This window comes from Anomaloglossus baeobatrachus, chromosome 8 (genome assembly GCF_048569485.1).
Source record: "Anomaloglossus baeobatrachus isolate aAnoBae1 chromosome 8, aAnoBae1.hap1, whole genome shotgun sequence".
In the NCBI taxonomy this organism is placed as follows: domain Eukaryota; kingdom Metazoa; phylum Chordata; class Amphibia; order Anura; family Aromobatidae; genus Anomaloglossus; species Anomaloglossus baeobatrachus.
In genome coordinates, this window is record NC_134360.1 from 246,080,000 (window position 1) to 246,095,301 (window position 15,302).

Sequence of the window (15,302 nt, forward strand, 5' to 3'; positions counted from 1 at the left end):
TGTCCTTTCCCAGCAACGAGGGCTCCTTCTTGGCTTGTTACTTAGGTTATCTCTCGGCTTCAGGCCCTATCTTAGCCACTCTCCCTCTCTCAAGTACTGGCCGGCCTTCCTTCCCAGGGTTTCCTCGACCACGCCTCCTTTTCGACCTTTGGTCCCACCCCTCGCTCCTTATCTTCTGGCGTCGACACGCTCTGTGTGCATGTCTGACCCCAGTGATTCCTCCCCTTCCGGTTGCTATATTACCCACGCCGAGGATCTCTCCGTTCCTTCGGCATGCTCCCTCAGCACCGCGGACCCCTACAGCCTATCTGGCGCCTCTTCAGCCTCCCTAGAACCGTCGCAGCCTGTATAGGATCCTGTCTGCCGGTCTGGAATCCTCCCAGCCTGGCTTAGATCCTCTCTACCTGGAACTCTCACAGCTCGGTTTGGATCCTCACAGCTCTGCCTTGGTCCCTCACAGCCCAGATTAGTTCATCTCAGCCTGCCTGGACCCTCACCACCTGCTCCTGGACTGTGCACTGGTAAATTGCGCCTCCTGGCCTTTGTAAGCTCTGGTTTAGAGCCTCTTACAAGGCTTCCCCCTCCCCAGCCATGTCTAGCCCCGGATTTATGTCTAACTCCAAAAAATCTCACCCTGGCCTGGCCACTAATGATTGTCATTTTGTTTGTTCTTATTGCAATAAAAAAAAACTCCCCTTAGGTCAGGATTCCGACTGTTCTGCCCCTCAGGAGCACCCTGCCGCCCAAGTTCAATGCTCCGCCCAGGTCCAAAGTGTACACTCTCCTCCGGAGTGGGCTACCGCTTTGTCGCAGTCCGTGGATGTCCTGTCTAATGTGTCACAGTCCCTTGTTCAGGCTCTCCAGCACCTGCCCTCTGCATCCCAGAGAGCTCTTTTTGACCCTGGTCACGTGTCTCCCTTCGGAAGGTCGTAATCCAGGCCGCATAAAAGGATGAGGGAATGGTGGTCCTCTCGCTCGACCTCTGGGTCTCTCGTGGCCGCTGCTGCCTCGTGGCTATCCTCGCCCTCCTGTTCCTCCTCCCACTCCTTGGGTGAGCAGGATTCTTCAGCGGACTCTGATCTTGATTTCGATCCGGATCAGTCCTCTGGCATGCAAAATATGGTTGACAGCCTTATTACGGCTGTCAATCAAACACTCAATGTGGAGAATAATGACCCTCCATTCCCGGATCGTGCAGTCTCCTGTAGGAAAGTGAAGCCCCCCCCGGTGTTTCTTCAATCACGAGGAGTTAAGGTCTATTCTCTCCAAGCAAAGGGAGCACCCAGAGAAGCACTTCCAAGGCAGAAAGCAACTTGATCTCTACTACCCTTTTGTTATGGAGCTTCTGAAGGATTGTACGGAGTCCTCGGTTGTGAACCCATCTGTTTCTCGCCTATCATCTAATATGGCCCTTATTTCTGAATGGGACAGATGTCCATCCTCTCTGGATCACCCTTTCCTCTTGTCTCCTAGAATGAAACAGTGCCTTGGCTGGTGAACTTGCTCATCCTCTCTCCATCTCGGAACATTATTCCTTCCTCTTCAATGGCAGGTGATTTAGACGGATGCGAGCATCCATGGTTGGGGGGCAGTTTTCTTCACCGTACCGTGCAGGGCCTCTGGTCTCCCACTGAGTCTCGCCTGCCCATCAACATTCTGGAGTTTCGGGCAATCTTACTTTCCCTGTGGCGTCTGCAACCTCTGTTAGCAGGTCACCCAGTAAGAGTCCAGTCCCACAACGCCACAGCCGTGGCTTACATAAACCATCAGGGGGACACGCAGCAGGGCAATAATGTCAAAGGTATCACAGATTCTTGTCTGGGCCAAGGTTCAGGAACCCGCTATCTCCGCAGTACATATCCCAGAGGTGGAAAATTGGACTGCAGACTTCCTAAGCATCAGGAGCTCTCTCCAGGGGAGTGGTCTCTCAATTTGGCTGTATTCGGTCAAAATTGTCAGAGATGGGGAACCCCGGATATCAACCTGATGGCGTCCCCGCTAAAATTGCAAAGTGTCGCCCTTCATGTCACGATGCCAGGATCCCCTCGTAGTTTGGTCAGACGCCTTTGTTTTTCCCTGGTCGCCCTTTCGTCTTCCGTACATCTTCCCTCCGCTTCCCTTACTTCTGAAGGTCATCAAGAAGATCAAGGCAGAGGGGGTCCCAGTTATCCTAACTGGCCCAAAAAGTCCTGGTATGCGGGGTTAGTCAACCTGCTTGTGGGTGTTCCATGTAAGCTCCTGGATCGTCCCAGCCTTCTCTCTCAGGGGCCTCTCTTCCATCGCAATTCTCAGTCTCTGGATTTGATGGCTTGGCCATTGAATCCACGATTTTGACAAGGGCTGGTTTTTCCCACTGGGTGTGGTTCAGACTATGATTAGGGCCAGGAAACCGTATTTGTCCCGTATTTACTACAGAACTTGGAAGGCTTAATGGTGCACACCCATTGTCTTTGTCTCTGCCTAATATTCTTGCATTTTTACAGTCAGATTTGGATTCCAAGTTGGCCCTTAATACTCTTAAGGGTCAGGTCTCGGCTCTGTCAATTCCCTTTCAAAAGTATTTAGCTTCCCGGCCCCTAGTTAAAACTTTTCTCTATTGTATTGCGCAGGTCATCCCCGACGCGTCATCCTGTGGACTCTTGGGATCTTAATCTTGTGCATAATGCTCTTCAGTCCTCACCCTTTGAGCCCCTTCAGGAGTCCTCCCTTCTTCTGTCCTGGAAGGTTTCCTTAGGTGAGTTTCAGAATTGGCTGCCTTGTCATGTTGTTCTCCCTTCTTGGTCCTTCATCAGGACAAGGCAGTGCTCCGTCCGGTCCTTTCCTTCCTGCCTAAGGTCGTGTCTCCCTTCCACAATAATGAGAATATCATTCTGCTGTCTTTCTGTACTAATCTCTCTAATTTGCGCGAGTGCGCATTACATAAGTTGGATCTTGTTAGAACATTACATATTTATCTCTCGTACAGTTTTCTTTAGGAAGATGGAGTTTTTGTTTGTTATTCCAGTTGGTCCAAGCAAGGGTCTTCCGGCCTCCAAATCCACCATTGTGCGCTGGATTCATTCTGCGGTGTTGGAGGAGTACTAGGTTAAGGGTAGAGCTCCTCCTCCTTGCCTTAGGGCGCATTCTACTCAGGTGGTGGGGGCCTCCTGGGCTTTTCAGCACCAGGCTTCTGCTATCCAGATATGCAAGGCCAGTCTAGACATGGTCTTGTTTACACACCTTTTCTAAGTTTTATAGAGTGCATACTTTTGCCTCAGCAGATGCAAAACTCGATAGAAAGGTTCTGCAGACTGCGGTTGCCCATCTTTAGTCCAGGCTCGGCCACCTCCTTTTTCCTTTGTTTTAGCCCCTCCCTTGGGACTGCATTGGGGCGTCCCATGGTCCTGTGTCCCCCAATGAGGCAAGAGAGGAAAGAAGATTTTTGTGTACTCACCGTAAAATCTCTTTCTCGGAGCCTTCATTGGGGGACATAGCTCCCTCCCTAGTTTTGTGCCTTTCTTGTTGATTAGACTACTGCTTGTCCACTAAACTGAGTGGGCTTCCTGTCAGCTGGTGGATATACACTGCTAGGCAGGAAATAACTTTTTTATTTACCTAGTGTCAGCGTCCTAGATCCAACAGGATATATTCATGGTCCGGTGTCTCCAATGAAGGCTCCAAGAAAGAGATTTTACGGTGAGTACACAAAAATCTCCTTTTTCCAACTGAATTCTTGTATTTATGCACAACTACGGTAGATAAAAAAAAAATTTCTGAACTAAGGATGTAAAGAGATGAGCTTCTAACATTACTGACGTGCATGGAATGAGGAAGAAAAGAGGTGTAACTGACATCTGAGCAGCTACAGGAGGGTGGGAGGAAAGACGAACTTCTAAAGAGCAAACCTATTGCATAGCAACACTCCTACAACAATAAAATGACAATGTAGTACTGTAAGATTCCCAAGTTGTAGGACATGACACTCCCTGTTTGAAAAATTTAGATCTCACGATAATCTAAAATTGACACGATGTCCTTCGATGATATCCACTGCCATTCTTGAAACCTAGAAGATAAGAAAAGAAACATATAAAACTGTGAACTGTAGAGTCCAATCTTGTGGTAGTTGACTTGAAGTCCACAACGATAAGATAATCCAAGTCTAATAGGAAACCCATCTTCGGATTGGCGGAAGCCACAAAAAGAAAACTCTTCCATCAAACCATCAATATGAATGGTGAATGTTCTATGTCATAACACAGCTAGAAATATGTGAAGGTATGCTCCCCGCTGTAAGCAGTGTCCTCCTACTTCGTGTGATGTCTTGTACAAAACACTGAGCAATATAAGTCAGATGAGTACCAGCATGCACGATGGATGACTAGCTCGAGAAGTGTCCAAAGCGATGAGACCTCATCTCCAATCCTGGGACCACAGATGTGCAGCGTGTAGCAATTGCTGGCCGGATCTCCTCATAAGATTCTGGTTCCACAAGCTCATAGGTACTAGGGTCATCAGTAGAACAAGGATCTTCATATAGGAAATGTGGAGGAGACAGCCATATAGGCTAGATGTAGCTGTGAGTCCTGTTCCTCGATTAGCTGAGCCTAGGCCAGTGGAGATGTGGTGTCACTGCTCAGGAGTGAATTCGGCAATTTCCACCGTCAGTACAGCAGCACAAAGTTCAAGCCTTGGTGTAGTGTGTGGGTTTTTGGGGTAAGTTTGACCTTGCACAGGACAAATCTACAATGTACCTTGTTGTTGGCTTCTAAGGTCTTCAGAGAGGCTACTGCCGCTATGGCCTCTGCAGATGCATCAGATAAGATGTAGACTTCTCTTCTGACGACAGCTGAAAGGGATTTTAAGGGATAACAACGGTGGGACTTGGAGATGTTCCTTAAACCTTCAGAAACGTCTTCCATGCATCCCAACTTTGTTATTTCTGGGACGATGGCTGAGTATCCAACTCTCTTCTTTCAGTGTCTTAGCAGTAACTTGCCTGAATTCTGATGGGTGCTAAACATCTAAGAGGATCATAGATGCTGCCTTCACCAAATGAGGAATATTATCACAGGGTGACACTTGGAACCTGAATTTGTCCTGTTTAATGTCCCACAGCAGACCAAGGCTGTGTTGTATGAGAGTCCTCTGATGGAAATGCCTTCATTACCTCCTTACTGTTGGAGACGTTCTTATGAAGTCTTAGGTTTGATACAGACACCATTTCCCCTGTTCTCGAGAGCAGATCAATTGCTTGGGTCAGTGTTAGGGCGGCTTTAATATCGCACGTGTGATGTCGGTGGGGTCAAATCGAAAGTGACGCACATCCGGCGTCACTTTCGACATCGTAGTGTGTAAATCCTATATGATACGATTAACGAGCGCAAAAGCATCGTTATCGTATCATCGGTGTAGGCTCCGACTTTTTCAAAATTATGCTGCCGCGACAGGTACGATGTTGTTCCTCGTTCCTGCGGCAGCACACATCGCTGTGTATGAAGCTGCAGGAGCGAGGAACATCTCCTTACCTGCCGCCGGCGGCTATACGGAAGGAAGAAGGTGGGTGGGATTTTTACATCCTGCTGATCTCCGCCCCTCCGCTTTGATTGGCCGCCTGCCGTGTGACGTCGCTCTGACGTTGTACGACCCGCCCCCTTAGGAAGGAGGCGGGACGCCGGCCAGAGCGACGTCGCAGGACAGGTTAGTGTATGTGAAGCTGGCGTAGCGATAATGTTCACTACGCCAGGAATCACAAGATATCGCTGCTGCGATGGGGGGGGGACTATCGCGTGCGACATCGCAGCATCGGCTTGCGATGTCGCAACGTGCAAAGCCCGCCTTATACTCTGCAATATTTTTGATAAACTTAAAAGTAGGTAAACTCAGGAAAGGATTCTTGATTTTCTCGTTTGTATCTTGACCCAAGTGTGGTTCACTTTTGTTGAACATTCTCCGACAGCTTGGAGAGTATTGAATTTACTCCACGAGCAATGTCCAGGTAGCTGAGGCCGGGTAGGTGCGTGTCTGCCTTGGCCAGCTGCAGCTCTAACAGTAGGTCTCTGAGCTCTTGTACCTTTGATCTGTCCTTACTGGATGCTTTTGGAAAATCCTGTAGTCGCTTGAGCAGTGCTTTCTTTATGGCTCCATGACTACCAAAGCTTCGTTGTAGTCTCTCCCATGCAGCCATGACACCAGCCTCTTGATTGCTGATGTGGACAGATCTGAGTCTCTTGACCCACTCTGTGGATTGTGGTCCTAGCCGCCTGATCAGCAGGTCCAGCTCTTCAGCCGCAGGTCACTAATTATGGTTTCCAACCTCTGCTTTCTCAGGTTGATCATTGAACCTTGTGAAATTGATCTTAGTAAGTTCATGGCGAACCATGTACCTTGCAAAGTCAGACATGTCAGTTTTATCTCATTTTAGAAGACCATTTAGTGGCTGAGTAGAGCTGTTCATATGATCTGTAGCTACTTGACCTAGAAACGTGGGAGAGTATGGTGCGGCATTGACATTTAGTCAGCGCTCGGCTTTCTTCAGTGGTTTATCCTCAGCAGTAGGGACACTATCTCCTATCCGATGGGTAAAGTAATACATTCCAAACTTTAGTATACTCCTTTAAGTTAACATCATGAACAGCTCTGGGTGGTGGAGAATGACGATTTTAGTTTTTATTTCAGCCTCTTTGTTGTCTTCTTGATCTTCTGCTTTGTATCACACAGCGTCCATCATTCCCAGTCCTGTTGCGTTTACCGCTGGCGCTCCATATCCGTTGCTTTGTGTTGCTCTGACCTGTCCTCTTCTCTCTCGGCAGGAGCCTCATTGGAAACGTGTGTGTCCTGGATGACATGACCTCTCACATCCCGGTCATTGAGATCCGAATCCCTGAGCGCTTTGGTGAGTGGGTGAACAGTGGACTGCAGGAGATGGCGGTGTTATATATTCTCTCATGGCCTAGTATATAACGGGCTGGTGTCCAGTCTTCTGTAAATAAATGTCTGCCTTCTTGACCTGGTCCTGATCACACAGCAAAGCACAAGTCATTCTTCATGTGTGGCTAACCCCGTAGCACTTAGTAACACGGACACCCTTCAACTGTGAGCGCAGGACTTGGTCAAATGTCACAAATTTTTGTTCAGAATCCATCTTAAAAATGTTACAGAATTGAAATACAAGACCTATTACTAAGTCATAAAACTTATAGGGCTGGAGCTTTCATTTTTACTTTCTCTGTTTCTTCCCGTAGATGAAGGGCCAGACGTCCGGATCCGCGGGATAAAGATTAAGTCCTCTAAGGAGTTTGATTTGGGGATAACGGCCGACATGTTTCACCCTCCCAACCTGATACGATACCCGCGCCTGGAAGCCAATGATCCTGACGTCCTGTACCGGCGAGCCACAGTCATCCAGAGGTCGGTGCATGTGATACAAGGTCGTTACAGTAAAGGAAATAAGTATTTGATCCCTTGCTGATTTTGTAAATTTGCCCACTGACAAAGACATGAACATGAACAGTCTATATTTTTAAGGGCAGGTTAATTTTAACAGTGAGAGATAGAATATCCAAAATAAAATCCAGAAAATCACATTGTATAAATTATATAAATTTACATTTTGAAGAGAGAAATAAGTATTTGATCCCCTACCAACCATTAAGAGTTCTGGCTCCTACCGACACTTAGACGCTCCTAATAAACTCCTTACCTGCATTATAGACGCTGTCTTAAATTGTCACCTGTATAAAGACTCCTATCCCTAGGCTCAAATAATCAATCAGACTCTAACCTTTACAATATGGGTGACCAAAGAGCTTTCTAAGGATGTCAGGGACAAGATCATAGACCTGCACGAGGCTGGAATGGGCGACAAAACTATAAGAAAGACGCTGGGGGAGAAGGAGACAACTGTTGGTGAAATAGTAAGAAAATGGAAGAAATACAAAATGGGTATCAATCAACAGGGGCACCAAATCTCATCTCATGGGGTATCCAGTATCATGAGGAAGGTGAGAGATCAGCCTAAAACTACACGGGGGGAACTTGTTAATGATCTCAAGGCAGCTTGGACCACTGTCACCAAGAAAACCATTGGCAACACATTACGCCGTAATGGCTTAAAATCCTGCAATGACCGCACAGTCCCATTGCTCAAGAAGGCCCATGTGCAGCTGGCTCGTCTGAAGAAGGCCCATGTTCAGCCGGCCCGTCTGAAGAAGGCCCATGTGCAGGCGGCCCATCTGAAGAAGGCCCATGAGCAGCCGGCCCGTCTGAAGAAGGCCCATATGCAGCCGACCCGTCTAAAGAAGGCCCATGTGCAGCCAGTCCATCTGAAGAAGGCCCATGTGCAGCTGTTCCGTCTGAAGAAGGCCCATGTGCAACCAGTCCGTTTGAAGAAGGCCCATGTGCAGCCGGCTCGTCTGAAGAAGGCCCATGTGCAACCGGTTCATCTGAAGAAGGCCCATGTGCAGCTGGCCCATCTGAAGAAGGCCCATGTGCAGCCGGCCCGTCTAAAGAAGGCCTATGTGCAGCCGGCCAGTCCATCTGAAGAAGGCCCATGTGCAGCTGTTCCGTCTAAAGAAGGCCCATGTGCAGCCGGTCCGTCTGAAGAAGGCCCATGTGCAGCTGGTTTGCCTGAAGAAGGCCCATGTGCAACTAGTCCGTTTGAAGAAGGCCCATGTGCAGCCGGCTGGTCTGAAGAAGGCCCATGTGCAGCCGGCTCATCTGAAGAAGGCCCATGTGCAGCTGGCCCATCTGAAGAAGGCCCATGTGAAGCCGGCCCGTCTGAAGAAGGCCCATGTGCAGTCAGCCCGTCTGAAGAAGGCCCATGTGCAGTGGGTCCGTCTGAAGAAGGCCCATGTGCAGCCGGCCCGTCTGAAGAAGGTCCATGCGCAGCCAGCCCATCTGAAGAAGGCCCGTGTGCAGCCGGCCCATCTAAAGAAGGCCCATGTGAAGCCGACCCATCTGATGTTTGCCAATGAACACCTGGTGATTCTGAGAGTGATTGGGAGAAGGTGCTGTGGTCGGATGAGACAAAAATTAAGCTCTTTGGCCTTAACTCAATTCTCCGTGTTTGGAGGAAGATAAATGCTGCCTCTGACCCAAAGGACACCGTCCCCACTGTCAAGCATGGAGGTGGAAACATTATGTTTTGGGGGTGTTTCTCTGCTAAGGGCACAGGACTACTTCACCGCATCAGTGGGATAATGGATGGAGCCATGTACCATAAAATCCGGAGAGACAACCTCCTTCCCTCCGTGAGGACATTAAAAATGAGTTGTGGCTGGGTCTTCCAGCAGACCATGACCCAAAACATGCAGCCAAGGCAACAAAGGAGTGGCTCAAAAAGAAGCACATTAAGGACATGGAGTCTCTAGACTCCAGTCTCCAGACCTTAATCCCATAGAAAACGTATGGAGGAGCTGAAGCTCAGAGTTGCCTAGCAGCAACCTCTAAATCTTAATGATTTAGAGATGATCTGCAAAGAGGAGTGGAGCAAAATTCCTGCAAACCTCATCATCAACTACAAATATCGCCTGACTGCTGTGCTGCCAACAAGGGGACAGCCACCAAGTATTAAGTGTTGTTTGCCAGAGGGATCAAATACTTATTTCTCTCTGCAAAATGCAAATAAATTTATATAATATATACAATGTGATTTTCTGGATTTTATTTTGGATGTTCTATCTCTCACTGATAAAATTAATCTAGCCTTAAATTTACAGACTGTTCATGTCTTTGTCAGTGGGCAAACTTACAAAATCAGCAAGAGATCAAATAATTATTTCCTTCACTGTATATAAACCATAGTGGCTGTCTGCAGCTTTCCCCAACACTAAGGGGTACTTTGCACGCTGCGACATCGCTAGCTGATGCTAGCGATGCCAAGCGCAATAGTCCCCGCCCCCGTCGCAGATGCAATATCTTGTGATTGTTGGCGTAGCGAACATTATCGCTACGGCAGCTTCACACGCACTTACCTGCCCGGCGACGTCGCTCTGGCCGGCGACCTGCCTCCTTATTAAGGGGGCGGGTCGTGCGGCATCACAGTGACGTCACAAGGCAGGCGCCCAATAGAAGCGGAGGGGCGGAGATGAGCGGGACGTAAACATCCCGCCCAGCTCCTTCCTTCCTCATTGCAGGCGGGACACAGGTAAGGAGATGTTCCTCGCTCCTACTGCTTCATACACAGCGATGTGTCCTGCCGCAGGAACGAGGAACAACATCGTACCTGTCGCTGCAGCGAAATTATGGAAATGACCGACGCTACACAGATCACCGATTTTCGACGCTTTTGTGATCGTTTATCGGTGCTTCTAGGCTTTACACGTTGCGACGTCGTTACCGGCGCCGGATGTGCGTCACTTTCGATTTGACCCCGACGAGATCGCAGTAGCGATGTCGCAACGTGCAAAGCCCCCCTAAGGGCTTATTCACATGAGCAAGTAGGGGCCGTATCGTCTGGTCTGACCTGGCGTATATGATGCTGTTTAGTTCAGGTTAGAAGATCCGAGCCGTATGATGGACCAGAAAACATGACCGCTGTACGGTCAGATAATTTAAGGGAAACTGTCAGTAACATTATCTTTGCGCAAGCAGAGGTAGTGCGGTATAAAACATGTAAGGTACCTATAAGAGCACAATCTGCTGCACGATTGGGCCACAATGCGGCTTATATTGGTATGTAAATAAGGTGTAGAAGCGCACTGTCGGATGTCTGTGCATTTGCAGTCTACGGTTCCTCTTTGCTTCTCCCCGCACTTGCTTTTTGATTGACAGCAGAGACATCGGCTTCTGCTGCACAACGTCACCTCTGCTCTAAACTGTTGTGGGGAGAAGCGGAGAGGAGGCATAGACTGCAGGTGCACGGATACACCCACCAGTGCAATTTCGGCACAGGCGCTGTAATAGGCATCTTTTATAATGTTTTATACTGCACTGCCTCCGCTTGCACAGGGGGAGAGTTACTGACCTATAAGCCCTGACTGATGATGATGACTTATAGACTAATATTCGCTGAAGGGTGATATTTTAGGGAAACCGATTCTTAATAAGAGAATATTTCATTACCTTTCCCTTCTCCAGATTTGTCCGGCTGCTCGATATCATCCTCCATCACCTGGTTCCAGTCTGGGACCACAGTATCGGCACTTTCACCCAGCTGAAGGTGAGACTCTCATGTCCATCAGCCTTGTAAATCCCATGACTGCAAACATTCGCCCTGACCCGATACTTCTCACAGCAGATGGATTTGTTTCAATTCCATCTAGTTTGAAATTTGAACTTCAGTATGATAGCGGTTTTTTTTCCTGCACTGATACATTGTAACATGATTAAGAACTGAGCGTCGAAACGCGTTGTTCTGCTGGTCACCCGACATTCATGCCTTGCCTGCTGGATTTTTTACTATAGTCTTCAATAAAATGGACTTTTAATATTTATCCCTGGCGCTGGAAACCTTCTCTTCTTGATACACTGTAACAACTTATATGCACAGGAGAAAGGTTTGAGCTGCTGAGGTTAAAGGCCACATTGTTAAATTGTGAAAAACCCATCAGCTGTGTGTGCGGGGGAAGATCAAGGCCGTATAATCAGCTATATCCTCTCTCCTCCTATACCAGTCTGTTTTGTACTGTTAATGATTGTTGTACGTATACCCTCTTTCACTTGTAAAGCGCCATGGAATAAATGGCGCTATAATAATAAATAATAATAATATAATAATAATACATAGACCACCCTATTAGCATTTATTTCCGGGCACTGGGCCCTTACTGTATCATCCCTCTGATTGCAGCACATTAAGCAGTTCTTGCTTCTGTCCAAACGCCGCTGCCCCCTCATTATGAAGTGCCTGAAAGACTCCGAAACCAAGAAACCCGACTCCATTCCCTGCCTGTATATAAACCGCAGGCTGGCAGCGGAACACAGGGACAACCCGGCCCTGGACCCCACCTACAAGAAGACCGTCTTCAGCCAGGTACGCAGGGGTTAATGCCGAATATATACATAGACACCGCTCGCAGCTCAAAAAAAACATTAAAGCTATATGTTCTTAGTGTATCTTGAGTGCATCTTTTTATCCTGTGGTCACAGAAACACAGCTTGTGGCCCAAAATAGGATAGGATAAATGATAGATAACTAGAATAGATAGAAAGGATAGAACATAGAATAGATAGAAAGAAAGAACAGAATAGATAGAAAGAAAGAATAGAATAGCTCTATAGAAGGATAGCTAGCTTGGCCAGCTGTTTTTTAAATTATAATTTGGTAAAAAAGTGACGTGGGCCCCCCTCCAATTTTCATACGCAGCACAGGAACAGCAGCAGGTGCGGGCTGCAACCCTCAGCTGTCTGCTGTACCTTCGTTGAATATGAAAAATATAGGGGATCCCACACTTTTTTTTTATTATTTGATTAACTTAAAAAAAAAATGTCCCCCCATTTTTCAAAAACCAGCCAAGGTACAGCATACAACTGGGGACTGATATTATTAAGGCGGGAAGGGCCATGGTTATTTGGCCCTTTCCAGCCTAACAATAGCAGCCCGCAGTCACTCTAGAGGTAACGCATCCAGTAGATGAATAACTTACAGATTAATGATGGGGGTCTCATAGGCACCTTCCATTACTAATATAGGACTTAGTGGCAACTGTGGGCTGCCATTAACTCCTTATTACCCCAATTGCCACTGCACCAGGGCAATCGGGAAGAGCCAGGTAACGTGCTGGGACTGTCACATCTAATGCATGTGGCAATTTCGGGGGCTGCAGGCTGATATTTTTAGGCTGGGGTGCCCAATAATCATGAGTATCCCCAGCCTGAGAATACCAGCCCCCAGCTATCGGGTGCCAATTTTTGTAAACTTATTCATTTAGTTTACTGTACGATATAGACTCGCCCACCGGCGCCTGTGATTGGAAGCTGCAGACACGCTGTCACTCAGCATGGGGACTAGTCTGACTGCAACCAATCACAGATGTGGGCGGCGGAAGCAGTGCATATTTAATGAAGGTAATGAGCGGCCCGGAAAATGAATGACTGGCTGTGGGAGCAGTGTGACAATCGCCCCAGTGAATCGGTAAGTATAAAGCGCTTATTCCTACCTCTTTGCGCCGGATCCTGGTCCCCATAGACTTTATATGGGGACGAGCATCTGGCTAGATACCAGGAGATCAATCCCCCGCCGACCCAGTCTTGGCAGTCCGCCGAAATTCTGGGACAAAACGCAAAAAAACTTGACATGCTGCATCTTGGATGCGTATACAAAAACACAGCCAAAAAAATATGCACTGTGCGAATAGCAAAATAGAAATCTCATAGACTGTGCTGGGGGCAGGAAATGCATGCATCTGGGTGCATCTTTTGTGACCACAAAGTTCAGAAAAACGCAATAAAACATGCAGTGAGCGCATATAGCCTAATTATGTGCATTTTATTTTTTGATGACCTCTGCCCCCAGGCATATGAAGGCCTAAAGCCAACTGACAAGTCCGAGAAGTCGCTGGATTACCGGTCAGTGCAGCTGCGCGTCCTGTGTGTACATTGTATCTCTGTGATGCTACCACTGTTCTAAATGAAGTTTTCCTCCTGTTCTTGGAATTTTCATAGACTTTTCTATAACGATTTGATAATTCAGAATTTCGTAATTTGACACTGATCGGATGTCAGATTAATGGACTTTTCCTATACATCCGTTATTATGATGTATTGGTCATTATAACGATGCTCGCTTGTTTGTCCTTCTAGGTGGCCGGTGAGTTATGACCAATGGTGGGAATGTAAATTCATCGCAGAAGGAATCATTGATCGAGGTACGAGGCCAGGGGGAGAGTCTGGAGGTGAAAGTGGGGCCTCATTAATTTTGTGTGGGGTTTTCTACTGATTATAGAGTGAGGAAATTAAGTATTTCATACTTGCCAATTTTGCAAGTTTTCCCACCTATAAAGAATGGAGAGGTCTGCAATTTTTATCGTAGGTAACTTCAAGTGTGACAGACAGAATCCAAAAAACAATGCAGAAAATCCCATTGTATGATATATAAATAATTAATTTGCATTTTATTGCATAAAATAAGTATTTGATACAATAGAAAAACAGAACTTAATATTTTAAGAAATAGATGACTCCTGCACTAAACTATTAGTAAAGGAGCTGCTGGTAACCAGATGGTTCTGTGTGATGACCGACTAGGCATACTGAATAAATTGATATTGATGAGTTACCGCGCTTCCCAAACAATATAACCAGACACAGAGGGCAAGTTTATAAATAAACTAAAGAACCATATAATTTAAATGATACCAGAAGTGGCCTATATATGTAAAATGGTTTTCCACATAAAAAATACATAAATAAATTAACGGATTATAAGACGCACTTTTCCTCCCAAAAATTTGGGAGAAAATTGAGGGTGCATCTTAAAATCCGAATATAGCTTACCTGGAGGTGGAGAATTGGTGCGGGGGCTGTCTGTGCAGACAGTTACCTCTCTGTGCGGGTGGCCGGCTGCCTCTCTGTCCAGGTAGACGCCTGCCTCTCTGTGCGGCCGGCTGGCTGCTTCTCTATGCGGGTGGCTGGCTGCCTCTCTGTGCAGGTAGATGCCTGCCTCTCTGTGTGGCCGGCTGGCTGCTTCTCTATGCGGGTGGCCGGCTGCCTCTCTGTGCGGGTGGCCGGCTGCCTCTCTGTGCGGGTGGCCGGCTGCTTCTCTATACGGGTGGCTGGCTGCCTCTCTGTGCAGGTGGCCGGCTGCTTCTCTATGCGGGTGGCTGGCTGCCTCTCTGTGCGGGTGGCCGGCTGCCTCTCTGTGCAGGTGGCCGGCTGCTTCTCTATGCGGGTGGCCGGCTGCCTCTCTGTGCAGGTGGCCGGCTGCTTCTCTATGCGGGTGGCCGGCTGCCTCTCTGTGCAGGTGGCCGGCTGCTTCTCTATGCGGGTGGCCGGCTGCTTCTCTATGTGGGTGGCCAGCTGCTGCTCTGTGCGGGTGGTCGGCTGCTTCTCTAAGTGGGTGGCCGGCTGCCTCTCTGTGCAGGCAGCCGGCTGTCTGCCTCTTTGGGTGGGTGGCCGGCTGGCTGCCTCTCTGTGTGGGCGGCCGGCTGTCTGCCTCTTTGTGTGGGCGGCCGGCTGGCTGCCTCGCTGTGCGGGCGGCCGGCTGTTTGCCTCTTCATGTGGGCGGCCGGCTGGCTGCCTCTTTGTGTGGGCCCAGCCACGACCCATCTTCAATGCTCTTACTGATGGAAGATTGTTGACCAAAATCTTACGATACATGACCCCATCCATCCTATCTTCAATACCGTGCAGTTGTCATATCCCCTTTGCAGAAAAGCGCCCCC

The 15,302-nt window shown here is 48.1% G+C and overlaps 1 protein-coding gene across 1 annotated transcript in view; it reads left to right on the plus strand.

The window, feature by feature from the left end:
• Positions 1-15,302, plus strand: part of LOC142248980 (E3 ubiquitin-protein ligase HECTD3-like) — a 40,348-nt gene that overhangs the window by 11,902 nt on the left and 13,144 nt on the right. Inside the window, 6 exon segments of the mRNA XM_075320507.1 lie at positions 6,792-6,874; positions 7,224-7,389; positions 11,059-11,140; positions 11,771-11,953; positions 13,436-13,488; positions 13,723-13,787. Coding sequence (XP_075176622.1) covers positions 6,792-6,874; positions 7,224-7,389; positions 11,059-11,140; positions 11,771-11,953; positions 13,436-13,488; positions 13,723-13,787 — 632 coding nt within the window.